The sequence below is a fragment of the Syngnathus floridae genome, chromosome 6 (assembly GCF_059516105.1).
Source record: "Syngnathus floridae isolate MCC-2025c chromosome 6, RoL_Sflo_1.0, whole genome shotgun sequence".
Taxonomy (NCBI): domain Eukaryota; kingdom Metazoa; phylum Chordata; class Actinopteri; order Syngnathiformes; family Syngnathidae; genus Syngnathus; species Syngnathus floridae.
In genome coordinates, this window is record NC_142418.1 from 13,551,613 (window position 1) to 13,579,380 (window position 27,768).

At 39.4% G+C, this 27,768-nt stretch overlaps 1 protein-coding gene and 1 long non-coding RNA gene across 3 annotated transcripts in view; one reads left to right on the forward strand and one right to left on the reverse strand.

The window, feature by feature from the left end:
- The window catches only part of zfpm1 (zinc finger protein, FOG family member 1), a 70,349-nt gene that overhangs the window by 7,660 nt on the left and 34,921 nt on the right, over positions 1 to 27,768 (reverse strand). For both annotated transcript variants that reach the window (XM_088379413.1, XM_088379412.1), the window contains exons 3-4: positions 24,773 to 24,910; positions 9,618 to 9,751 (exon numbers count right to left, since the gene is read on the reverse strand). In XM_088379413.1, coding sequence (XP_088235539.1) covers positions 9,618 to 9,751; positions 24,773 to 24,910 — 272 coding nt within the window. The remainder of the gene's footprint in view (positions 1 to 9,617; positions 9,752 to 24,772; positions 24,911 to 27,768) is intronic.
- On the forward strand, positions 239 to 6,513 carry LOC148396669 (uncharacterized). The gene is made up of 3 exons (XR_015859084.1): positions 239 to 533; positions 4,272 to 4,304; positions 5,246 to 6,513. It is a non-coding gene; the product is annotated as an uncharacterized LOC148396669 (long non-coding RNA).

Here is a 27,768-nt window from a genome sequence, read left to right on the forward strand (position 1 = left end):
CCATCAAACCTACAAAGACAATATGATGTAACAAAGGTCACACGCCTAACTCCAGGCCTGCTGGGTGAGAGGCCTGGTCCTGAGGTCCGCCACAAAGCCCCCTCCAACACCCAGAAGGACACTCAAAACATAAAAAACTCCACAGGGTCCATGAACCGGTACAGAGGCGGTTCGGTGAGCAGGTCACAGACTACGGAGCGAGCCGATGGACTGTTCCGGTGTAAACAATGATCAGACGTTTGGAAATCAAAAAATTGGTACAGGCAAGACTTTTTAAACTACAAATTTGGTGCAAATAAAAAAAGAGGGAAAAAAAACATGATGGAGAACCAAAACACGTGACAAAGATGGAAATTATGCGTGGGATTGTTTGGGATGGAAAGAAGAGTGGGAAGAGAGAAATAAGCTTCTCATTCTGTTCTCCAGTAGAGATCGAGGCCGAGCGTATTGTATTTCACGGGGAATTGAAGCTGATGGGACGATACGACTGCTTTTGTTTTAATTTGTAACCCAATGCTGGAGCCGTCTGAGTCGTAAGTACTTCTAATTTGTTTCAGACTAATTCATCATGGCCATGAGTTTGGAATTTACCATGATAGGGCAATTGGGAGAGCTCAGTAGCACACCAGTGGAAAACACAAACACCACACATCCGTACGCTCATAAAATAAAAAATGAAAAAAAAATCATCACAATGGGCCTATAATGAACTTAAATCTAGAAATTAAAATCCCCAAGTGGTGAATACATATCTCAATGTTACACTTACTATGAATAATAGTATTAATATAATTACAAACTGGTAACAACGTTACAAAATGGTTACAAACTTTTGAATCGTCTATGGATTACTCTGCAAAGCAAACAAATGAGCATGTTGATCACGGAACTCCCGCAGTTGTATAATTGAATTATTAGGATGAGTATATCAAATTACATGAGACACAGTTAATCCAAACACTGAATGAAAGTAAAAAAAAAAGTCAAAAGTACTGAATCTGTACCAAGTACTGAAATCATAAGCTGGCACCAACGAGAGTCCAAAGTGTATGCCATAAGGGTAAATAATAGACAAGAAAGGATCAAGGATCCCCAAAATTGATGCCCCCACCCAACATACTCTTTTTTTCTTCTTCTAAGTAATAGGGACAGAAGCAGAAACCACCCAAAATGACATGCTGAGTTATTGTACCTTGAAATGTACTGAGTGTGCATTTTTCTATGATCGTATCTCATACTTGAGAAGCATTGTGGTCTTATAGACTGAACTTTAAGAATTGCTGGTCCATCCTGGAAATTGTCAAACAGAAAATTTGAAACTTGCATATACATATATATTACATGTCAATCTGTTTCTCATCAACAAAAACGGGAATTTAAAATAATAAATTCTGTCTTTTTTTTCTGTGTTTTGCCTTTAAGAAATTATCTGGATGCACCGCTGAGCCGTCACAATGTCTTCATCTTGGGGTCTTGCGGTCTCTCAAGAGAATATAACAATAACGGCACATTTTTGAATAACATGTCAGATGTGACAACATCCAACATGAACCTCAACAGCAGTCGCTACGAGATCGGCTGTTCCTCCTAAACAGTACGTGCTGAATTTCCCCATTGCCGGGCTAATAACGGCTTATAATAATATATCATGAGAACTGAAACACAAGAGGGTTGAACCAAGACTTGATACTGGAGGATATAAACGGCAAAAATATTTGATTAATATCATATAGCCAGCATTTCAGTTATTAGTCAATTAGACAATCATCTATAAATCCGTAGAGATGAAGATTTATTCAACGTCAAGACATTTCCTTGGCTGCCATTTTAACTGTCAACGCAGCTCTCCATCTATCAGTCAGGCCTTTCCGCTACAGCTTGGTGGAGAGCGTTGCCTTAAGCCCCATCAGCCGGAGGAGAGTCTTTGAGCCACAGTCTAAGCCCGGACCCTGGTCCCCTCATGAATATTAACTAGCCTTGAGCCTGGCTTTAATCTGCCTGATCCTCGCACTGCTGCTGCTGAGACGATAGCGAATCTAATTATTTGGTCTGATATTAACCCCCCGCTCCCACAGCCCCAGCACACACGCATACATCTCCACAACGTCCGACAGCACGTCTTGGCTCCTCCAACATTCAAACATGTATTCCGGCACAAACACACACTGAACTGAACTCTAAGCCACCTTCACTTACTAAAGTCAATTCATGCACCGCATTTGTAAGCACACTCAAGCTCGCACGTCTCCACCAACCCCCTCCACCTCTAGCACAGCCTACGACACTCTCTCCTTATCAGGCCCCAAAACACCCTCCTCCTTTGCTGATAAAACTTGAATGCAAATGATGCCAGGCTGATTTCATTTCTTCATTTTCTTCCTCCATTCTCTTGTTCACTATCAGAATGCCTCCTTGCTCTCTATCCTTTTCTCGCTCAATCTGTACCAAACTGGAAGATGACGAAAGCGGGGATGAGAACTTTCCTTGAACAAAACCAAAGAGACTTCTTCGTTTCATATTGGCATGTTCCTCGTGTACTCGCCTCGAATATTGTACAAATGAGAGGCATTTAAAATATGTGATGCATTGATTTATTTTCTGTAACGCAATGGTTTGCCTTTTCTTCTAAGACTTCCAGTTCCATGATTTTAAATTTTGGTTTGTGCTTGTGGTTCTCAAGTAGATATTTCATGATGACAACAATAGTAGTCGAGATCATTTTCATACCTGTTGCCAAAACAGCCAACCTGCTAAAGCCAACACGTAGGTACTGTAATTTAGCGCCTGCTATTTGGGATTGCAGTGTTACTCTCCAGCTCCTCTGGAAGTCTCAATATGAAAAGATTGTATCATCATCTTTTAACAAGTGTTACTGATGCAGTTGTCTGAATCCAAAATTGGAAAAAAAGTGGCAGATAAGTGCATATGCAACTTGCTTTCCATAAAACCCAGAAAGGAGTGATGGACCAACATTTACGTGAATGTTTTATGTTGATGAGTATGGTTCAGTTAGTGAGTACATGTGACTAGAGACGGCTTGGATATGTTTGACAGCTGTTATGACAAGCACGACATGAAATATCCACCAAAAAAATTCCAATCGTCAAAACGAATCTTTGTATCTAGAATGACTTCTAATTCCCTGTACCCAGAGGCATGCTACATGCTCTGCACCAGAGACAAAACAATTTGGCCAAGCATCAAGACTCTTGCTTTGTCGGCACGTCTATGCACTTGGCAAAGGTTATTTTTACTTCTGTCGTTGTCGCAGTTCTTTTTTCAATTTCCACTTGCAGTTTGCGTATTTGTTTGCAACGTGATGCATTTCCCAGAGTCAGCCATATTTCAACAGCATTAAAAAAAAAAAAAACATTTCTCAAAGGTGAAGGTACAGTGTTAACTAATTAATATTCAAATTTGAAGTTGGAAGCATTTTCCTGAATGTATTTCCCATTTTGAAGCATTTTGGTGTTTCTTTAGCTGGGAATCCTATCCCATCCATTTCAACCATTGTTCATTCATTCACTCACTCCTTCACAAAACCAATCACTCCATCCTCTGATTTTTCCACTTCCTCCCATCTCCCCTTTCACTGTCTCTCCTATGAAGCCTTCTCCCATTCTCTTCCTCTCTCAAACTCCCATTCGTCCCCTTCATCTCCATCATAGCGCTCGCTCTTCTTTTTTCTCTTCCACCTCTTGCTACAGGAAATAGTCTCCTTCCCTATCCAGGGGGTTACAGGGTTGTACTCACTGTCCCAAACAAAGAGGTCACTGTGTGAATCCTCCAAAAATACAAAGAAGAAAAGGAAGGCAGATAAAAATCTGAAACCTACTCCCACTTCTCCCATCCAAATACACACTCTGGCACAAAACACACGCAAAATACACACTTAAGTTCTTTTGCTTCGATTCTGTTTTGCAGTCGAAATGGAAGAAGAATTTCCTTTCATAGACAAGCTGCAAGCAAATGACATGCAAAAATATAAACTTGTGATAGTTTGACAAGAGATTGGAAAATGAGGCCCTCTTGGAGAGCGAGCTCCTGAACAGCCAAAGATGAGAGCGAGATAGAAAATGGAGGAGGCAGGCTTAACGCTAGACCTTGCTTTCCTCCTCCACCAGGCAGGAGCCGATGCAGATGACAGCGGGATGCAGATACCGGAATCTTCCTCTTTTATACTATCCTCAGACATCTCAACATTCCTTCTTTCACGTGATACGTCTGCTTGCATAGTTTGTTCCAATTAACAGCCATTTTTTTTTCTTTAGGTTCTCCTTGGTGTGTCTGGCTAACTTCAGTCGGTAGGAGTGGTTTTATTTTCTCCAGATGTTTTCTTTCACCTCTTTCCAAAAATCGCCATCTCAGTTTTCCTCTCTTCAAACAGACAGCCAAAGTCAAGCTGTGGTTTTACAGGTTGTCCCGGCCCAAGATTACTTTTGTAACTTGGTACCGATCGTTTCAATTTAAAATCAAAAGGCAATCATTGAGGGGGGGTTCTCCTTGGGAAGAACACTGGATGGGATCCTTGACTGCAATGTTTTCATGCTCTCTGAGTTTCTTTGAGCCACTAGCCAAAAGGTGAACAGACCAATTTGGTTTTCATTAGCTAAAAATATTAAAACAACTAAGCGAAAGTAGCAAGGGCAAAACTTGGAAATAATATTTGATTACTACTTTGGATGCCCGTTTCTCGCTGTTCTGTTCCTTCAAAGAATCTAACTGCTGCATCTCTTCTGGGGGGCATCGCAGAAGGTGTCTCACCATAAACATCGATTTGTCATCTTATGAAGGAGCATAATTTTAATTAACATTCTAATTTGATGGGCGGAGGAGACAGACGGCTAGAGAGGAAAAACTGCTGATGAGTCTAGATAAAGGCAAAGATGGAAATCAGTACATAAACAAATTGGCTCAGATGAAAAAAAAAAAAAAAGAGAAAGAAAGAAGACCGCTCTTGGGAGGATAAGGAGGTGATCACCTTCACGTGTCCTTCCAGCACAGGAAGTGATGATGAAGAAGTGGAGGGATGAGGAAAGTAGTGGAGGTAGAGAGAAGCAGAGATAGAGAGAGTGGGAAGAGACTACCCCAAAAGTGTTTGAAAAGCCGTGGGTGGCGCGCCTTATCGCCCAAGTTCTCCTGGAGAGATTATTGGGGGATTAGTGCGAACGCTTGTTTCTAAAACATGATGAAAAGACGTTTGCGCGTGATAACGTTTTGAACTCCACTACTCTGCTCCTTCTAGGATCGTGCCTTGAGGCTGCCTTTCCAAGAAAGACAGGATTGGTGTGATGCGTGAGCCTTTGGGAAGTGCTGACGGAGAGAGAACAATAGGAATGATGTTGTACACGGGCGTTTCGAGACTTTGCTTTGAACGTCTGTCAACTCAAGAATGAACGGATGAATTTCTGCGCAGATGATTGCATTGCCGCATCATCACTTCTATCCATCTCAATTCAAAACAAAGCTGAAACTTTGGTCCAATGACATGCATCTCTACTATCAGTTAATTAAAGCTGGATCCAATCCAAAAAAAGAGACCATTTAAAATCAGATTTGTTATATATGATCCAATCAGATGAGTGGCTCACTGTGGGGTTGCCATGGGAGTCTTGCCAAGGAGGACCTGGTTGTTCACTCAACCAGAAACGGGAGGAATCAGCAGCCATGTGATCAGTCCATCAGTAAACATTATCATAGCCCTGTTCGCAACTCCACCGGCCATATCAGCTAGAATATGTTTAAATAGATAAATGGTTTTACGCCTTTTTCTCAAGAGATGCAAATGGGAGGATTTCCATATGACACAGGCCAGTTAACACGTTGCTAATCTAATGAAGGAGATCTGTTTCTTAGCTCACTGCTACCCGCATGATAACGAGCACATATAGCGGCTGCTCACACCAACACTCACAAACAGCAACAAATCCATATATTGATGAAGGTAAAAAATACGTCATATGTATCTGCGTGGAGCATCTTCACTTGAACTTAAACATACTACTGCTCACGCAAAATTTTTCCCGTCCGGGTAGTGTTGCTAAGTAGACCTCCTACCGAACTGATAGGTTATCTTGCTGGGCCAAATACGAAGCAAATTTGTTGACGGATAAGTTGAGAGGGGAAGAGAAGTGCCAGAAGGGGCATCATGGGCTGGGGTGTGCTAATTATTCCTAGAAATGGGGGGGTGCAAGGTCTGGAGTTTTGGCTGAGGAATAGACATGCAAAGACATACTACGTCCTGAACTGGTAGCCAGCCAGTTGCGAATTTTTATAGATGTAAACATTCCGAATTTCTAGTTTTGCCATTACATTGATTAACAAATTTGTCAATTACATTTACTTTAGATTTTGTTTTCCAAAAAAATATGTTGAGCGAAGCAGCCCATTTATGTTAAGTGAGATCAAGAAAAAAAATAAGATATACATGTATGTCAAAAATGTTGTCTTTATTGTGTTTTTAATTTATTTTATTAAAATGATTGTACATGAATGTCACCGTTAAAATAAACTTCCAAATAAATGGCAAAATGGATTAATGAAGTTTCATTTTTTATGTTAAGCAGGGTCGTTGGTATCTTCTGAACGTAACTATCGAAGTAACTTGTAATCTAACTTGGTTACATTTAAAATAATCAATAAACTAATTTGGTTTTAAAGCATGAACTCAGTAAACAAGATACTTTTTTTCCAGAGAACCATGGCAACACTGCTCCTCTGTCATTAGTTAAATCGAAGTGTTTTATTTCTTTCAACCAGTACTATTAAAAGTCATTTATTGATTTATTTTACACTTGTATTATAGTTTAAATACTTAATAAATGTGTTTTCTGATGAGAAAAGATGACCAAGTTGAAAGTGGGGAAAAATGTGGATGACTCAGTGGTAGACCAGTGTTTTGGAATACATTACAAACAACTTTAGAACAACTGCATTAAACAAAATTCTCAGGTTTTAGCATAGCCCTGACCTCTGCTGACCCAGGTAGGGATGGAGTGATAGTCAGATGAGGGGGAGGATACAGAGAGAAGCGGAGAAACAGGAGGAATGTGAGATTGCGACGGCTATCGCCAACAGATACTGAAGGCCAACTCCTCACTCCTTCAGTCCACTAGGACGGATGGGAGAAGGTGAAGATAGAAGGAAAGCATAAAATGAGGTAGAAGGAAGAGCATGAGTATTAAAGGCTGAGTTTTTAATACTTATCATACAAATACAAGCCTTCAAGGACAGACTCCAGGACAAATAGGACAGTCGGAAGGGAGACGAACAAAAGGTGATGGGTGATCAAATGCACAAACACACACACACACACACTATCTGTATGCTTCCTGATAAATAAAATCTTAGAAATGAGAGACTATCAAATAGAAATCAATCATTGGGGTTTGCTGTCCAGGAGGATGGCGCCAAACGGAGATAAAAGACAGGCGGATGTCTGGGGAAGGAAGGGAGGAGAGGTAAATGACCGGCTTTAACTAGAGAGAGCCTCAGTCAAAAAGTGAACTAGGCACTGCCTGACTGACCAGTTGGTATTTAACATGATACTCTGTGTGCATGTTTAACAGTTTTCACTCCGTACCAGGAAGCCTCATCCGGCATGAGCTTAGTATGATTAGATGGACTTGCACATGATGCAAAATAACAGATAGGGCTCCATCCGGTCCCACACACACACACACACATGCATGCACGCACGCACATCTGACCCGTGACCATCCACCTCTCAAATTAAAACCACTTCTCCTGTACTTCACCTTGGAGGAAGTCTCAACCGAGTGTGTGTTTCCGAAAACCACAACATACAAATTCTGTCCCAATGACAGAATGATCTAATGTAGAGTGTGAAGAACAGGCTGAGAGGAAAAGCATGGCTATATTGAAAAAATTAAAAAATCACCCAGCCATACGATGCATACAAAAATGTCATTATTGTTTCACAAACGGGTTAAATGTTCTGCAAAGTAGACTGATAAATATCCCTAGGCAGTCTCAAAAAAACACCTAAATCCAACCTACGATTTAAAGGAAAATATCAAGCAAGGCTCCAGAACCCAAACCAAAGTGGAAAGCAACTGGATATGAAATAATCTCCATTGCCAAGTTCAATTTCATGCGTTTGGTCAGGCATACACAGAGAGACAATCGGGTTATTGTTGTCTTCCCGACGTTGCCCCTTCCCGACCAAAGACATCAAACGTCCAGCTGTTTTATGTCTTATAAAACCGTCCCTATAAGATTATCCTTCTGCCTGAGGTGTGTTAATTTGGGATTTCTCCTGATAATAGGGACCAAAAAGCGTGGTACAACAATCAAAAAAAGAAAGCCGACCTGGGTGACCTCAGTGTGTATTCAGGAACTTCTATTCCTCAATTTTGAGAGATTTCATGTGACACTTGTGTCTGTGAGGACATTGATAGAATTGTTGTGTATGAAGCTCTGTGGTGAGATTATCGGAGCAGAGCACACACCCAATACAACCAAAACTGTTAACACGAGGACTCCCCGGATTTTGAAATGACCAGACCTACCAGCTGTTATTTTGCCAACCTGCGCTCTGTTGCGCTCTGACAGTGACATCGCCTAAAAGCAGCGGTAAATGAAATCACAGTGCCTTTGGGCTCAGATAAAAAGCAATCACAGTGTATGTACCAGATCTACTCAGGTGGTCAGATCGGCTTCAGAGGCCTGCGCCTGTTGATGACATCACGCTATATGATTGGGTAGAAGACAGTACAGTGACGGACGTTGGTCTGTTTTGCAGATATGGAATTGTAGTTTGTCAGAGAAAACAAATTTTGCAAAGAAAACTATTACTGTGAGTGAGTGAGTGAGTGAGTGAGTGAGTGAGTGAGTGAGTGAGTGAGTGAGTGAGTGAGTGAGTGAGTGACTGAGTGACTGAGTGACTGAGTAAATAAAGAACTAAACAAACCCAGACAGTTCACCACGAATAAAATTATCTACAGAATCAAATTGCTTTACAGACATGGAAAAAATTTAAATCTATATTACCAATATGTTCCCACTATTAATATAACAATGTGTAATTTGATTGAAAAGTGATAATTAAAAGAAGAACATATAAAAAAATGTTTGCTTTCTTAGCGGAGTACATCTTTTTGATAAAAAATTAAGATCTCATTATTAAAGTACAATTAGTTGATAATCTCTGTATTACCAATGTACATTCGTGTTCAAACCTCCATGTGAATTGAATGAGCAAACACCACTAAAGAAAACAGGAACACTTCCTGATTCTTAATTTATTGAGGCACAATATTACTGATAATATTAGTACTTATTATTAGTATTACAAGTTTTTAATGTTACAGTATTATTCTATCATTACTCTCTGTATTTCAATGTGAATGACGTGCATACGGAAAACAGATAACAGGCCCCTGAGCCGATCTGACCACCCGAGTAATCTGGTAACAACAGCTCACACGTTTTCTGGGTTTGGTCACGTGAGGAACGTTTTTGACTTACCTTCCTCTTTAAGAGTTAAACAATTAGAATAACCAAATTCACTGCAGCCTTTCCGTTTGTACTGTATCATATTTGAATTTCACATTAATAACATAATATATTTGGACCTTCATGGTTCGAGTCATTACCTTTGATGCACCATCATCTGCACTGCCGTCTGACTGGAGGCTTCCAGGGTAGGGTCCCCAAATTGTGTCTGTATGGAGCTCCCTGCGAGCGACAACCTTTCTTCCACTGCCTTCTTTACTGAGCTCCAGCTCATCTGTCATGGGAAGAACATCAGCATTACATTAGCATCAGTGACATTATAAGTATACGCATTTAAATAAGCATTAATACCATTAGCATTGTGGTTTACTTCCATGTAGAAAATTTTTATTATGTTGAGGTGCTTGTGGGAGTTTTAATGATCACATTTATTATGAAATGAATACTTTGGACATAATATCTGTGAGTTGCTGGATTACTGAACACATTACATTAACTCGGGAGCACGTGAGGGGTTTTGAAAACCAAATAAAGCATTCGACTTGAACTTGACTTGAACCCTTGGAGCTGTAACACCAGCAGCACACTGACCAAACAGTCTGTGGCTCATCAGCAGGGGGCGTTTGATATGAGCTGAGCAGCTTGACTTCTGGCTCAGTTCAGCAGCTTCTTTTTGTGTATTTCCTCTATGTGATAACTAGAAGGATGGCAGTGACAGCTGCGGTCGGAGCACAGTGCATCCCAGACAGATAGTGGGCTGTGGGAGTGGTCTGTACTTTCGAGAAGTTCCAGCAGATCTGAAGATTTGTGACCGGCTGAGTCGGAGGGTCCCTTCAGTGGAAAATCTCTCTCATTATGGTCATTTCATATTTCTCTGATGAAAAAACATCTAAATTCAGCCTCACCTTCCTCTTCTTATTCTGCCTTTTTTCATCCATGGTTCAGGAGACTGTTTCAGGGGGTCGGTCTAAAGTGTTGGGCCTGATAAGAGTGTTTGTCTAACACTCTCCATGTCAAAACACTCATCTATCTTCTCTGTATCTATCCCCACCAGAGAACAACGGACAGACGCTGATAAAATGTCTTTCCCACAGTTGGTAGGGGGAGGGGGGGGAGTGTTGGTGCAGGGATGGGAGGGGGCAGATTTATGAGGAGGTCCATAAGCATGGTTTGAGAAGGAAAATGATGTTATAATGTATGAAAAGCTCAGCTAATTACGTGCAGCAGTGGTTAAATACTCTGAAAGATAACACTTTCTCTTTAATTGACAATAAAAACTGCATACTGACAACTGTATGGATTATGAAAATCAAGCGCCTGAAAATGTAAAGCTGTCTCCTTCATGTGCCCTCTCACCCAATGTACCAGTCGTGGTCAGTACAATAAGCAGTTCTACTTTTTATTCTGTCACCCTGCTGCATATGACACCATGAACTTAGATTTGTGCTGGCAGTGTATTTTTTAGTACGCTCTAAAGACGACCCAAAAAAAAAAAAAACTGGCCTGAAGTTGAGTAACATAAACATCAGATATCTGTTCTATTTCAAGAGCCAACCCAAAATGACTCCTATAGTCAGCCTAACCTGCTCACATCACTGTCTTGAGTCCAATGTCCGTCCAGGCGCTTATATTCCAGTGGACGGTCTATTTGGCCACTCTGACCCTCCTTATCACAGCAGTCCATCAATGCCCAGCCTGTTTTTGTGTTATTGGCTGATCCTCACCACACAGGAGTCTTATCAAGCTGACCAGCTCCATTGACCCTTATTGTGAAATTGGGCTAAAATTTGAGCTCAGTGAGCCAACACAGATATCAATTTATAAACAAGCCTGACAAGAGCGTTAGATTGTCAGTTATTGCGGCTTTCATAGTGTGTGGAAACATATCTTCCTGTGCTTCCATGCATATATCCACAGGTTCATCAAACTAGCCAATAGTTGTTTGGGAATATGTAAATATTACAATATACGTTTGTTTTCCATACTACAAGTCAATGACTCTCATTCAATATGGCTATGAGTTCAACAATTACGTATCGTGATCAGACAAGTGAAACCATGAAGGTGAAGGCCCCCAAAAGTTACACATTTTGCAGTACAACCAAAAACTTCTTGGAATACATACGTCAAAGGCCAAATTTTGTGCAATATCAAAAGTCAAGAGTGACGTCAACATTTTATTTCATATTTTACCATTTATTTGGTTCAAAATATAACTTAGCTGAAAGCATAGTGGACTGACTAATATGAACATGACCAAACAAGCTTGTCAAATAAAAAGATGAATTTCACAACGCCGCAGACTGACGAAGCAACCACACAGCTTAAGAAGTGTTTAAATGATTCCTATAGACACACAGACAATTTATTAATTCCAGCAATATCTAAAAAATCATCAAGTGTCATCAAGGGTGGCTAACATCCCTTTGTACTGAAATGTTAACAATTAGTACCGGCACAATTCAAAAAGTGTCTGGAACAAAATAATGACCTTAATATTATTTCTAATGGGAAAATTGTTTTAAGATGAACAAACTTGAAGTCAACTGGTTCTATTTGATGTTTAAAGGTAGAATTTGTTAAGAAAAACTGTCAGTGAGTTCAGATAATATTTACTCGTAGTTTAACAAGGATCGAGAAAATCAAATATCCAGTAAGAGCTGGAGGGCAGTATTGTGTTTTTATGATACACAGTATTGATACACTTTCTCCAGATGATATGAGACTCTTGGTATCAATATAAGTTGAAATACTGAATTTGGTTCTCTTAGAGATCTGTGCTCCACAAAGAGGCGCTTTGTTCAACCAACCATGTCCCTAGTTTAAAGGTCAGACATTACTAACCAATCAGAAGATGAAAAGAAACAATAACTTGAAATCACTTCTTCACTAAACATTTTCTTCTATTTTCGCACATTTTAATAAATATATGAATTGAAGTCCCCACCGCTGTTACTTAAAAAAAAAAAAATCAAGATTATAAATTCGATGCAGACAATTCTAAGGACAAAAATAGAAATGTTGAAGATTTGATGGCACATATGACCAGGAGATTCGATCTAAACCAAAGCCAACAAAGCCCCCAAAAGGCTACAATCCTGCAGAATAATTAGAAAAAAACTTTTCTGTATTTCATATTAAGAATCACTGTTATCATTATTCAGCTGATTAAACCACAAGGCAATGTACATAGTGAATAAATAAATGCAAATGATGGAACCAAGTAGGTTAATTAAAGCAGCATAATCAAATGTAGATTATGTCCCTGTCAAGGAGGTCCGCTTAATAAAAGACTCTTTTCGGATGCTTTGAACACCTCCACTAATGACTCCGTTTTGCTAATCCCAACAGGTTTACTGTGTTTGCTGGGATACCATGAGGCCTGCAAAAATCTTAATCCCTTTTAATTACCCCCCTTGCTCACCATAGACCTGAGCAATAACCTGACAGTCCTTATCAATATGACTGCATGCTACCCTCACTGCACTGTATGATACTATCCCCATAAACGGTACACAAACTGTGCGTACTATTTCTCTGTCATTGCTTGATGACCCATTCAAAAAAAAGAACAGACACACAAGACAGCATGGGCTTGTTATCAATATAAAACAGCTCTGCTACAATGTAAAAAAAACACTCGCACACACACAAGCACACTCACACACATGCACACACACACACTGCGTTATCAATATGGATGCTCCAGCAGCCAGTGTAGCACCCAGGTCTGCGCTGAGCCAACACAATAAAACAATCAGTCTGCTATTAATTTAAACAAATGACGCGATTAACTATGATTTGGGGGTTGGAAAGAGCTGGGGACATTACCATTGTGTGAAGGAAATCCTGGAAGATGGGATCTTGAGTGGACTTCCTGAGCAGCACCTTTGCATTATTTTTGTTGTTATAACGTTAACCATTCCATCTTTGTCAGGGGATGATGATGATTAACAGATTCACTGTATGTTTGAAAGATTCATGAACGGCTAGTTCCAAATCATACATTGGAATTGTTTACAATCATGTCAGTAACTTTTCTTACTGTGACTTAAATATTTTACTCCACATAGGAATTTTCAGTGTGAATTGACCAAATAATAATAAAAAATGATGTAAGGATATTATCTTATACATATATACAATCCGACTCAATCGTTAAACTGATTATAATTATCATCATCTTTTGAAAAAATTATAAGAACCCAGGTAAGTTTTTATAACTTATTGGTGTTTCCAAGCAAAGTACGGTACGTCAGCAACGAGACGTTATCAGATTTGATCCAAAAGATTTAGGCACTTGTATATAAGTGAATTCTTTCAAGAAAAGTTAAATGAACAACTGCAAAAACAAAAAGCAACTTGCAAATGGAATGCAATCTACTACTTATCTACTCCTATGTGTGGAAACTGTCCATGACTCTGTGTAGAAATAGAAACTGCAGTCTTACCCAAAGGCTAAAACCATTTCCATCTTAAAAGGCCTGTAAATGAACATTTCATTTCTTTCTGAAACATGTTAGTGTGAGAGTAAATTAGGACAAATTCTGTTTTTAAACTAACATTAACTCTCATCTTTTTAATTGAATATTAGCCAATATGCTTTGACCAACCACTCTGTCAAATGCAGATGACCAAAAAGACACTGAAGGCTTTGCAAGTCTATCTCACAATACACGTCTTTACTAAATGACAGCTTACAAAGTAATGAGTCTCACAAAGGAGCAACCTCACACTGATCCTTTCCTCTATTCCAGCTAATTGATTAGAAAGGACTATTGTTGATATCAAATGAGAAGATCACGGCAGAGCTATTGATTTTTTGACACGGTACAACAGGAAATCTTTATCAAGGTGCTGCTCCGACCCCTCACTAATAGTTTTGGGTTAAACAATGTGGATTTTCACAGTAAAATCCTGACCCGTCCTTCTCTCTCGTTTTCTTACACTCACACTAAGAAATTAATATAGTAATGAGCAAAATTTAAAGAAATAGCATTAACATTTTCATTATGCCTGCTACTGTCAGTTTGTCCTGTACTCGACAGTCCGCTTGCAATTCTGAGGAGCTCAAGTTAGATAAATATAGTTAACAATATGTATAAAAAGGTGAGCCCAAGTATATCTGGCCAGAATCTCAGCTTAGCATGCCAACTAAGGCTCCTTCCTTACCAGAAGGATGACATTCCCTCACTAAGGAACTTTTTGCCACATTGCAAAAAAGTGAGCAAGAGCACATAAATCAGCCATTTCAGAAATATTTTTGAAAATGATGACAGAAAAAAAACATTTTGCAGGAGCAAATAAACTCCATCAATTGTGGTTTCAATGTTTAACAGTAAATTAGCTTGACTAAAAACACTAAAAATGTGTTGACTGTCATGCCAATGTATGTCACAATGCGTCTGAGCCGATACATAATTTGTTAATGCAGATTGATCCATGCCCTAAGTTAATTTTTTCCGTTTGTGTCAAAATGGTACTATAGTGAATCCCCATGACACCATTTAACACTGCTAAAAGAGGCTTTTAAAGCTTACAAAAGTATTCAAATACATGATCTTTGTATTACTTCTAACTCTCATGGCAATTCTGTTCTATAAAAGGCATCATCGGAAAAAACAAGAAAGGTCTAATTGCTTTTCGTTTTCTCCTTGTTATTCTCTCATCATGATCTTCCACGTTGCAGCCGAGAGTCCAGCAGGATGAGCTCAGTGGCAGATACGCATTTCTGGGATAGGCATCTACTGCTCAGGACCACGCAATCATTTCCATTTTACCCTCTGTTGCACAGTCAAGATAAGACACCTGCGTAGCCTCGCTAATCAGATGAGCTTCAACAGAACTTTATCATTGACATTTACCACTGTTTACCCAACTAATTTCTCTTAACTGCACTGCTGAACTTTTATCTACAAAATACATACACTACCAGAAAAGAGCAAGAAGCAAACATGCAAATTCACAAATATGCAAAGAAAGATAAAATGAAAGGGGCAAAAAAAACTAAAAGCATTTTTTATTCAGAAGAGGAAGGAAGTGAAGACGGACCAAGTTACCTTGCTGCCACTGACATTAAGCAGAAAAAAAAATTGTGTTCATATCAACTGCTGGTGAGATGTTGTTTGACAGTAGTAACAACAACAACTATTCTTTGACCTTGTTGTGTGGGCCATGAGAAAATCCCATTATCAACCACAATATCACATTTGAAATCTGTTGATAAAAGATGCGCTGGCACATTTTAGTATGTTGTTACCAATAGCTTGTTACTTGTGTGCCATTGGATACAGACTTTAACATACACAAAATCACAGAAACTCAAAATGAAGCACTCCACAGTAGGCTGTTTCAGTGTAGAAGGGAAAGAGTCACGCTTAATTTAGGTCAAAATTAAGGAAATGTAATTGGATTGCCAATCCGTACAATACTGAAAGATTGATTACAATTAGTACTCCACAAATCCACAAAAGACGATTCGATACGGTTTTCGATATGTGGGTTGTGAAATGATTCAAAGACTGTTTGATTTCAAAGTGGAGCGATTTGATTTGGTTCAACTCAGTGGGATTACGATTGCTTTTGACATTCTTTTTGGCTCAGTTTAAGAGGGTTTGACGAAATTAATTTTTGTGTTATAAATTTACATACGCTGGAATTAATTTATTAGTACTGTAAAAGTTCCATTTCCTCCCAAGATATCGCTCTCCAATAAAAGACAATTTAACATCTACGTCGATATAGTCCAAAGTGGAACGATTATACACGGTTTGATTCAATGCACTCACATCTTTAAAAAAAAGGTTTGCCAGTTCAAAACATTTTTTTGTTATGCCCCTATACATCCATCCAATCATTATAATATAAAGTATCATCATTTAATCACATGATGTATGGATGCCAAAAATAACTTTACTATTGTGGTTTTTCACATGCTGGTAATGTGCACATTAGTTTACAATACTGTTTTTCAGTTGATAAATTAACAGCATGGCCGAGCCAATTAGTTAAAACGGCAATATCTGTCTTGATCAACAGTAAGTGCTGTAGTCTGGGCAATTACATCGCACACACACTTAACCCTAACAAAACTAAAAAAACACGGAAGATAGCAGACTCGTGAACAGACTAAATGTTCTCTTTACTGATGTGGTATTATTTTAAGAAAATAATCTATGTGTATCTGCCCCACATCCCCAAATCCTGCTTCTTAGATTAATTGAAGAATTTAAATTGGCCATAGGTGTGAAAGGGTTTCTGGTAGACTGTACCCCAGCTCTCGCCGGAAGGTAACTCCATGCTTGCTGATAACAGATGCTCGTAATTTTCAGCATGAATGTCCATCTTTACAGCCCACTTTTCCGAGTTGCTAGCTTTGAGTCCGTGATGTCGTCTTTGGACCTTTTCTCCTCAAACCCGTTAATAATGAGTCAGTCATTGTTCCGGAGTCAGAAATGCTAATAGGATCTTTCAAGTAGCGTCACTCTTGTGACTTGGGTGAAGAGTAAATCAGCTGTGAAACTTTGAATCGGAGAGATCAAGACAATGTAAGTCCCTCCAAGCATGTGTTTTAGGATTTCAGCCAGTCGCTAAATCACAGCCTGGCCTCCATTTTCATCAGCCGTCCCTTTTTGTTCAGCTGTAGCCTGTCACAAATTGAAAGTGACGACCTTCTAGAAACTATCCCTGATAATCACATAAATTAATTAGAAAATGTTACTTGACATTCTCCAAGCACAGACAGAATGAGGGGGGAAAAAGATTGAGGCAAAGCCACAAAATTAATTGTATGCTATGTGACTCTGATAATTAATTCATGTCTGCTTTAAAAACTCCTTCTGGCATTCAACGAAAAAGGATGTTTCAATCAAACCAGTATCGGCAGCGGTCAGGAAAGGAAACATAGAAAAGTTAAAGAGTGACAGACTCGCTCGACATGCTCAGGGTCATTTAGAGGTTCAACAATTAAATAGAAGCAACCAGAAAGGGAAGAAAGAACAAACGAACACAACATGAGAGGGACCCTTAAAGACAGACCGTGTCCATATCTAGAAAGAGTGCAAAGATACTGTGGACAAAAGCCTCTAGTGCTTTAATGGTGGCTCAGAAGTTTTGATTTTGAAGAGAAGATTTTAGAGTTTGGATGATTATTGCAATTATTCTTTGAAGGCATTGACCCTCCAATCTTCAGTGAGATCGATTCATATAGAGCAGCAACCGTTTATATAGCCTGCACCCCTTACAGCGATTGAATGTTTTTGCCTACAAAATTAATACGTTTGAAAACAAGAACGTATAGAATATATCATTTCAAAATCACATCATGTTGCCTTATCACTGAATTGTTCGCACGAATTGTGGAATTTTAAATGCTGATTTGTATTTGATGAACTGACAGAGCAAAGGCAAGTATGGGAAATCAAAGTAGTTATGCCACTGCGGCACAATCTCATCGCTCTTCAACGCCTCGCGCGTGTCTTTGTTAGCCAGGCGGAGATCTTTGCTGCAATTGTTCTTCATTTGTACTCAAGTGGTTTGATATTCATTGATTTATTCACATTGTGTGAATCACTGAATTATATTAATCAATTTGAAATTTGTAAAAAAAAATTATTAATGCCTATCACCCATAATAGTAAATTATTTTTTATATAAAATACAATATATGAATAATTTTATGCTAGAGGAGCTTCACTTTTAAAGTGTTGTGATGATATAAAGTTCGTAGGTCCCCCATGTTCTCTGGATGCCACAGAAACATCAAAGATGATGAGCAAATTGTGTCTTGGGAAAGAATGAGGTGAGTGACACCTCACAGACAGGCTGGAGAGAGATGTTGGAGAGAAGAGAGCATCATTTGTCAGTCATGTCAGGAAAGGCAAGGGCTGCAGCCAAGAGGAATACAGAACATGATTTAACAGCTGAAATGACCAGAAATGAACTTTGACCAGAAAGACTCGATTTTCTCTTATGCATGTCTATGGTGTAAAAGTCAAACATAGAATTTTCTACATGGCTGTGTGATTCGATGTCGACCAGTCCAGTTAATACCTCGCTTCTCACCCATAGTAAGCTGAGGCAACAGTTCACCTGTGACCCGACTGGAGAGGTGCTTTAAAAAATGGAATCTTTTATATCAATTTTAAGATGACTAGATCTTATGGCAATAATTGAGGGTTGTGTGGATAAGAAGGGTATGAATTTTATTTGCAATTAAGTATCAAGAAAACAATTAACCTCAATTCAAATGGATCAGAAATGGGGGTTCTGGTCGCAAAATGATGTTAAGATCACGGGAACATGGAAGATATCCTCAAACACTCCACGAGGCATTTACCATTATGAACATTTGTTCAAGGCCAAAATACCATCTGGGCCAAACAAGTGGATGTGCCGACTGTAGATTACTGCTTGGCTGCAACGAGCACCTGTGCTTTCTTTAGTCTCAACTAGTTTGAAAACAAGAACATCGGCGATAAGTAAGTGTGATAAATCCACTAAGACCTCTCGTGCATACGTTCTCACAGGGCAGTACGACACTGATATCAATCCAGATGTCCAGAACATGTACAAAAAACATAAAGAAAGGATTTAATCAAATAATCTATTCATTTGAATCGCAGAATTATGATGGCCAATTATGATGGACATAGAACAACAATGTTTTAGTACTTATGACACTGAGCAACAAAAGCCTGCAACCATGACGGGTAGGCTAAAATGTTGGCAGCCACTCATTAAAAAAAGAAAGAAAGCCTGCAATGGTCACTGACATTTTCAAACTGTTGAAAGAAAATATAGTAATGACAATATTGCATTGCCTTTTTTTCTAGTTCAACAGAATTATTAAACAACATCGTCATGGACAAAACTGAGACTGATGATAATGATGGTAAGTTGATAACCTTGACTAAATATTTTCCTGCCAACCTTTCTTTTACCAAACATTGACATTTTACAACAAAAAACAAGGGCAATAACAATAATAGGCAAGTACCTTGTTAATTTCAGTAGATTTGTATTTTGTATTTAACTTGTGTCCATTTCAAATCACAGAAGTAGCCATTGTGGGTTTACAATCTTGAAGGGGAAACTTACTGACAATTTTGCCAAGCCAAACTTCCCAATCTCCTTCAAGTATGACCCATACTGACAAGACAAGCCCTCTGGTGGTGTGACAGCCAATCAGCATCCTGTGCCATTTCGACTGACATCTCAAATTGACAGCTAGCAGAGTGGTACCCTTCACCTGAGATGCAAGTGAGTCTGCTGGTTGGAGATATGGTGCAAGGAGATAGTTGGAGCCCAGTAACCTCCACGTTTGCAAGAGATGGATGGATGTAGGTCAGCTCAACTCTCATGCAACTCACGGTTATTCTGGAACTGTATTCTTTTCCAGTATACTTGAGTTTTGGTCCTTCCACAAAAATACTTGAAAACAAAAGGAAGATAAACCAAGAAAAAGTATATATATATTTAAAAAAAAATCTTAAAATCAATCTTAAAATGTTCCTTCATCTGTTCCTTCCAACTCTCTACAAAAATGTCCCATTTCGAGAATGGCTATGATAAAAGAGAATATTAAATTGACAGCCAAGCTGAAATGTGATCTACTTAAGGTACTTCATTTAACAGCAGCATCGAGACAAATGATATCTCCCTCAGCCTTCCAACTCTGAACCCGAGCCACTTCCCATCGTTCACCTCTAATTTCGCTATCTGAATTGGCCCTCTTAAATCTCTCACCCCTCATCTGTGTCTCTCATTGATCTTTAATCCCTCACCCATTTAAACCCCTCATTATCTCTGCGCTCTAAACTCAATATTCTTTATTCCTCACCGTTTCTATAAGGGCCACGCTCCCTCACCTTCACCTCACCTGTCCCTTTAAAGGGAAAGTACCACGGAAAATGTACTGTATATCAATAAATGGGTGTCGTCGAGTGCGAAAACATACAAAAAAATAAATCGAAATGTGTCTGTGAGCACATTCACTGCATTTTCAATGAATTCGACGGCTTGGGTGATGAAGTGCTGCTGAACGGAAATAAAGCTCGCACTGTTTATCGGGGCTCGGGTGCACTTCGCATTTTGCGTTTGCAAGGCTCAACAAGTAATCAACCCCAAGCGTTGCCTATAGTTGTCTTGGCAACAAATGGTCATGAAAGCTATACTTGGATTTAGCTCTACAGCTGAGGGCCTTATTTTTGTAAGGCAAAAGAGGATGTAAAGTATCATTGACTGTGACAAATGGAATGTATCCTCATGTGCCCATATACAGCACGGAATTTTATACAGTATGATAATGCAATTTCCACAGGACCTAGTAAATATTACTCGTGCTTATTAAAGTAGCTAGCGGAACCCTGGTAATTTAAAACCCTGTGCTGAGATGGATAAATGCCAAGCTGGACGATATGTCTTACTTGGCTGACTTGCTTGCATAGTTGACACTTTCAAAGGCTGTTTATCTTTAAAGGGCTCCGTCAGGCTATTCTTTGCTATCCTTGCCACACATCATAAAATTGGAAAACTAAAATGTGTTAATAAAATGACAGGTATTATCATACTACAAGTATAATAGAATGGCAGATATTGTTATAGTCATGATTTCATAAATAACACATTTCAAACAAATCGAAGGTCTATCATAAAAGTTGAATATATTATTTCTTCCATTTTGTGAAATTGTGCAAATGTACGTTTCTTCAGCGGTGTAGATTTGCCCCATCAATGACAATGGCTTCTCATATTCAAATCTATAATGACAAGTAGAAACTGGGAATAGCAGTTTGACCTCACAGGTTTGTACCACAGACATCAAGGTTATCTTTTTTATGAGAGCTTGTGAATTTGATAATTCATCACTGTGTTGTTCATCAGCTTGCAATTGTATAGTAAGGACATGAAGCACTTTTACTGTTTAGATGGAGATTGTCTTTGGCCACTGACAATGGCGTTAGAAGGCGAGCAAGTGGGGAGACTGCCAGGCAGCCAGCTAGCAAACGACAAGGGATTACTGTGACACCATTTGCATATCAAGAAGTTAAAGCTGCGAGGGAGAAAATATCGAACCGTCAAGCCTGCAAGGTCATTCGAAAGATAGTTTTTTTTCCCCTTCACTTCATAATTTATTTTGCATATCATGCAATATGGACAAACTGTAGATTAAAAATGGCAGCTTTAGCAAATCATATCATTCCTGATAGGAAGCGGCTCCCACCTAGACCTTTCTTAAGGCACCTCGCTGCCAGTGCGCGATCAAAATGGCACGAGAACACACACGCAGATACACACACAGTGCTGCAGCAGGCAGATGTCATCTTGATTGTTTCACAATAGAGTACACATCCGAGAAGTGAAAATTGCTGGACTCACTAATCCATTCTGAATTATCACTACTTTAATTTATGTATTTTATTATATCGGCAGAGGCCACTAAGTCATTGTCTTGTTCCTCACTCTGCAGCAAGTAATCATGAAAAGAAAATTGTTGACGACAGTCTAAAATTAATATAAGCGGTTTAGAGTACCACATACAACAGTCTCGAATATATTGAATGAAAAATGCTTTCCAGCGATCAAATACTATTTGTGTGTAACAAAAGGAGATAATTAATTATAAAGAAATTAAAAATGTCCCTGATCACTGGCAATGGCAGTTAGATAAATTAAGAGACTTCATATGGTTACAGTAGAAAGGGCAAATACAAGATTGCTATTCAACAATCCCGCACGTTAAAATAAACTGAATTGTGGGGAAAACACACAAACCTTAGGTGGATGCCAAATAAGGAATGGGAGTCTGCGCGGCAGTGTAAGATCATTGAAAGAGAGCCAAAAAAAAAAGCAAACGAGGAAAAACAACTGTTTTAAGAGAGCTCAAGCTGGCTGCATTATGCAGTAATTGACTGCTGTATATAATCTGTAATCTGTATATGATTGCATTTCAGTGCATTGGAACACGGCGGTAGGTATAGTTTATTAGAAAATGTCATTCCTTAGAAATAGTGACTGCAATAAAAGGACATTTGTTGTCCAGTGCCTTCAAGTGGAACCTTCAAGTGGAACTTCGAAAGCGGAATGCTTCTGAAATTGTACAGTTCGTATTTTGATATAATGGAATTCAGTATAATTCAGTCGGATATCCATTTTAGTCTTTATACGTGGCGCCTTAGCTGACATTAACTCCTTCTGCAGGTTCACCACTGAATTATTGAGTAAAAGAATCATTCATTTAACATGAAAATGTTCACAGTTTTCTCGACATTTGTATGACAGCAAAGATTGTGGAAAAGTGAAAACAGAAAACCCTTTAATGCCTTCATGCACTTGTGGTTTAAAATATGACATAAAATAGCAATGACTCAATTTCCATTTGGGGAAAAAAATCATATCAGAGGTCAACCGGCGTCTGGAAGAGAGTGGATTCAACTCTATAATGTTCACATTAGTAGTTATTAATAAGTTAACGAGCTATAAACATTGTGACACAGCATTAAAGGTTGTTAATGTTGACACTCCCGAGCGACTCGACACAAAGTAAACGGCAAACCACCATAAGATTAAACACTAGGAACTTCTCGTCCCTAAAGCCAGTGTCTACAATCAACAAGAATGAGAAACGAGTGGAATGCCAACACTCCCAGGGGAGATAAAACCCTGTTTACTTCCATTCTAGCCAATACACACTTTCTCTCTCATGCGCTTATGGGAAGTGTCTGATACATGATGAGCATTTTGTATGGACAAGAGTACAATTGGCTGGTGGCACTTATCCACAATGACGGGCCAGAAGAGAAGAAAAGAAGCAGCGAAGGAAAGACGGGTTGGCGGAGTTGTAGGCCAGGAAGTGATGGAGAGACCAGAGGAGGAGAAGGTGGATGGATGGATGAATGGAGGAAGGGAGCGATGGAGGAAGGGGAGGCTTGACGATAAGAGAAAAATTCAGACTGGTCAAAGTTTCCTTTTTGCCAATCGTGCTCCTGATAAAGACAGCGCCTGCTCCGGAGCTGATAGAGGGGCTATCTCTCTCCCTTTCTCTCCCCCACTCCACCACCTCGCTCAGCCGCCAGTTAGTTTGCGTGGAGGAGTGTGTGTGTGTGGGGGTAAAAAAGAAAAAAAAAAAACACGAATGACCATATCAGTACAGCATCATGGTGCTACCATCAACCAGCCACCACGCAGCAATTAATATCGCTCCAATTACTGTTAAAAGGACAAGGCTGGGACAGGACGATAATGAACACATCCTCTCTTCCCCACTGGAGGAATTAAAACACACACACTCACACACACACATGCTCAAACATGCAAACACGTAAAAAAAACACAGCTTGAAAAGGAACTAGTGAGAAATGGTGTGCTAATCTTTGTGCACTGTTTAACTCATTGAAGACAAAAGAAACAGCAAAATAAACAAACCTCGATAAGAAAGGTATTTTTCGTGTTATCTCCTTCTAGCTCTGTGTGTCTGTTTTCTGTTGTTGTTTATGAGTTGAACACATTTGCATCCCTGTTGTATTCACATCTGTAGAAGGGACAAGGTAGGACAACCGAAAGGACATGGGAAGACGGTGACACAATAGAAGAGAATGTTTTTTTTCTTATATATTTTTTTAATTGATTTCTGATGACGCCGATTTAGGCTATTATGCAAAACCGATTTTCTCCTTATTTTTCTGTCGAATGCTGATTAAAGTGCGTGCCTCTATGATCCAAATACGCAAGACATGTCTGAATTGTGAACCGTCATGGCTGCTTCAGATGGATAATTTGAAGGTGAGACGCTACAAGTGAGAAAAGGTGAACCGTTTTGTCAGATAGATTACTGACCATAGCAATAACGTGTATTTTTTGTTTACATTGATTTGCTTTCTGACAATTGCTATATTAAAAGTATCCACAAAAGGGATGAAGCAGAAATGCTTTTTTTTTACGACAAGCATTTTTTATATGTTCATTCAAACATCTTTTGAACTTGGAGATGAAGCAGGAAGGTAATCACATGATCCTTTTTATGGTTTTATAAGCAGAGAACTAATGCGGCAGCCTGACGGGACAGAGGGCAGGATTCAGGAAAGCACAGTGGCGCCACCGTGGGATGGCACAACAATTTACACCATCATTAGAACGTGATCATTTCATTGACTTCAAACTTCTTGTCCAAGAGATCTTCAAAGTTGCACATTTTAGGAGCAATGACATGAACAACACTGAATGCCAAGGTCACTGTCAAGGACATTAAGAGTGATCCTGAACTCAATGCAACGAGAACGTGTGGGGCTCTACTCACCTGGACCGCTCCACTGCAACACCCCATCCTCTTCCTGCCCTTCATCTTCCTCTTTCCCACCACTGCGTGGCAGACGTTGCTCATCCCCATCTTCGTCTGCCTCATCCGGGTCTCCATGAATGTCCCGTGTCCTCGGATCTAGATACAAGACGCATCAAGTCGTTAGTGAGAATTCCTATGAGCTTCAGACTAAATAAACCATTCATAATAACTGGCTTTCAAATCTGGACAGTCATCGACCTAATCTGGTGTGTGTTTGCAAACTCTGGATATTTGCCCGTGTGATGTGTGTGAATGTGTCTGGGCAGTGGCTGTTCCTGTCTGTTGATCAAAGGCTGCTGTGAAATGACTACCTGAGCTGCGTAACACAACACCTCGCCACACAGAAACGGGCCCTTTCATTCCGTCTACAACTCTGGAGAATCAGAGATGATGCGTTCACTCTTCCTGTTTTCACCTCCCTCATTTTTGAGGCAACAATATTTCCACTTGTCTTCTGCCAGTATCTCATTATTTATTTTTATCGTTAGCCACCACTCTTCTCTCTCGATCCCGAAATGTGAGAGTGTAGAGGAACGGGGGATGTTCCAGGTTTGCTTTTTTTTTTTTTTTCCCCGCTTTACCGCTAGCTTACCCTTGCTCTGTCACATTTAGCAAAAATTGAGGCTACCAGTGTATTTCCAATCAACGCTGATATAGATGCCATTGATCAAGCTGATTAGAGTGATCAAAGAGATCCTTGCGTGGTTTGGCACATGATTTGACCAGTGTGTGTGTGTGTGTGCATGGGCTTGACGTGTGTGGTCATGCAAAGTGTTTATCCATGCATGTGTATTCGTGACCTTTGCCTGTGGAGCTGTTATCAGTCTGTTTATCAAACGGTCGCGTCCCCTCCCTATTAGCACAACTCGTGATTAGTCAAGATTAGATCGATATATAGTTACATCACCTCAGGCTATCTGAGTAAAGATCACTCTTTTCTTGTTCAAGAAGTCTTGCATCATATTCAGGACAAGGGTTGTATCAAATTAAGAAGTCTTTAACGTTTGTCTTTTTTTTTTCAAGGCGTTTCCTTTCTAAATCGACACCACCTGCCATCTTTATGGCCTTAATAGTCTTTATTGTATGCAACAGCATGCTAAACCATCGCTTTTTTTTGTGCCAAAGTACAGAATGAATAAATACTAAGGCTGGATTCTTAACGTGAGGCTCGAAGACTTGTTTTGTTACGATCCAGTTCTCCTTGGCTCTATCAATTGACCAAAAAATAAAAAATACACGAGGATGAGTACCTGTAACTAAAGATTTAGCCACTTTAACCTCGGCATGTTTTTTTTTAGCCTCCAACAATTTAGCTTGGACTGCACAAAGGCCGTGTTTACCCGAACACTGGCACTTTGATAAAGAGCAATCGCGTCCAATCAATAGCCACCATAAAAGGCCAGATGACCACGAGGCACACCCAACATTAATAATGTAACCATTGATAGATCTGATCAAATAAAGCAACATTCCCACTCTCACACCCATACACACACATCAAATCATCCGACGGCTACCACTTTACATAGCAACATACTGTACAACAACAAAGGACAATGCAAACACAAGCACACACACACACACACACAAATACCCCCACCCGTCTAAATAGTGCCATTATTTTCAGCTATAAATCACATTGAATGGCACATTGATTTTATCCCGCGGGGGATGAAGCGTGGGAGGGGAGCTGGAGACACAGTTATTGCATTTAATATTATCAATATTATCTCCCATATCATCTCAGACAGGGAGGCAGGTATCGGGAGGAGTCGACAGACACTTCTCTGCCAAAACCCTCCCTCCCCCAGTCTCAAGACAGTCTCCATCAATCTGATAAGCTCAACTTCCCCTGTCAAACTGGCAGGGCAAAGTCATCCAACAATCTCACCTCCTAACTCATTTCTATAATTCTTTTTTTGGCTTTCATTCTGCCCCTCTGTGTAGTTCTTCCTTCTTGCATATGCTGTCATGGCTGGACACAGGGTGACAAAAACTAGATGTGACCTTGCCATCGATATGTGGTGAAATCTTTGCAGCAGTTGCATCAAAGTGTGGACTGGTATTATTTATCCACAAACTCAATGTAATAAAAACAATCAATGAAAAAAAGAGAAAAATCACATCGAGGAAGAGCGTTTCATAAGCATGTCCTAAAAAGATAATTTAGCATTTTTATACTAGCTATTATTTCAATAAAGTTGGCTTCTGTTTTTTTAAATAACACCTTGTCCAGTCCATCACTTTAGGGAAAACAGTTAAAATATTAAAAACAACAATAAAAACAAGTTTGGAAAATAATTGTGTGGTTTTTTTTCTTAGTGGAGCAAAGCTTAAAGAGTATTTAGATGATTCACTGTTTACTGCTTGTAGGTAGAATGTAAATCAAATATGCAAAAAAAAAAAAGATACATTTGCGTCTGGCGAATCACTAACATATTATGGAGAAAAAAAAGAGTCAACTATCTCGTGCACACACCATTTTAAACAAAGGGCACTCGTGCATCCGGTCTCTTGAGGCCAAGGTGTAGCAGAAGAGAATGTACGAGCCCAAACATTCCCAATTGGAGTATAGCCAAGCACCGTATCTTGAATTTCTCTCTTAACTCTCTGCTGGCTATAAAGCCATAAAATGGTTTTGAATAAAACACAAAGGTCTGCAAAGTATTCCCTCTCCTCAACTACTTATCAAAATTACAGTACTTTAAAAAAGACAAAAGAAAAACGGGCGGTGGTTTGCACATTGTAGTTTACATGTTCTACCTGTTTCTCCCACAGTTAATCACATTTGTTTCCCCGAAGTAAACATGCTAAATTGCCTTTTGGTGTGAATATGAATGGAAATGGTCATCTGTCAGCCATGACTGCTGATCCGTCAAACTATTTTTTTGTCGTGACCGCATCGTCGTCATCGTTTTCTTCGGAGGGCCATTATGACTGTCAACCTAAATAAA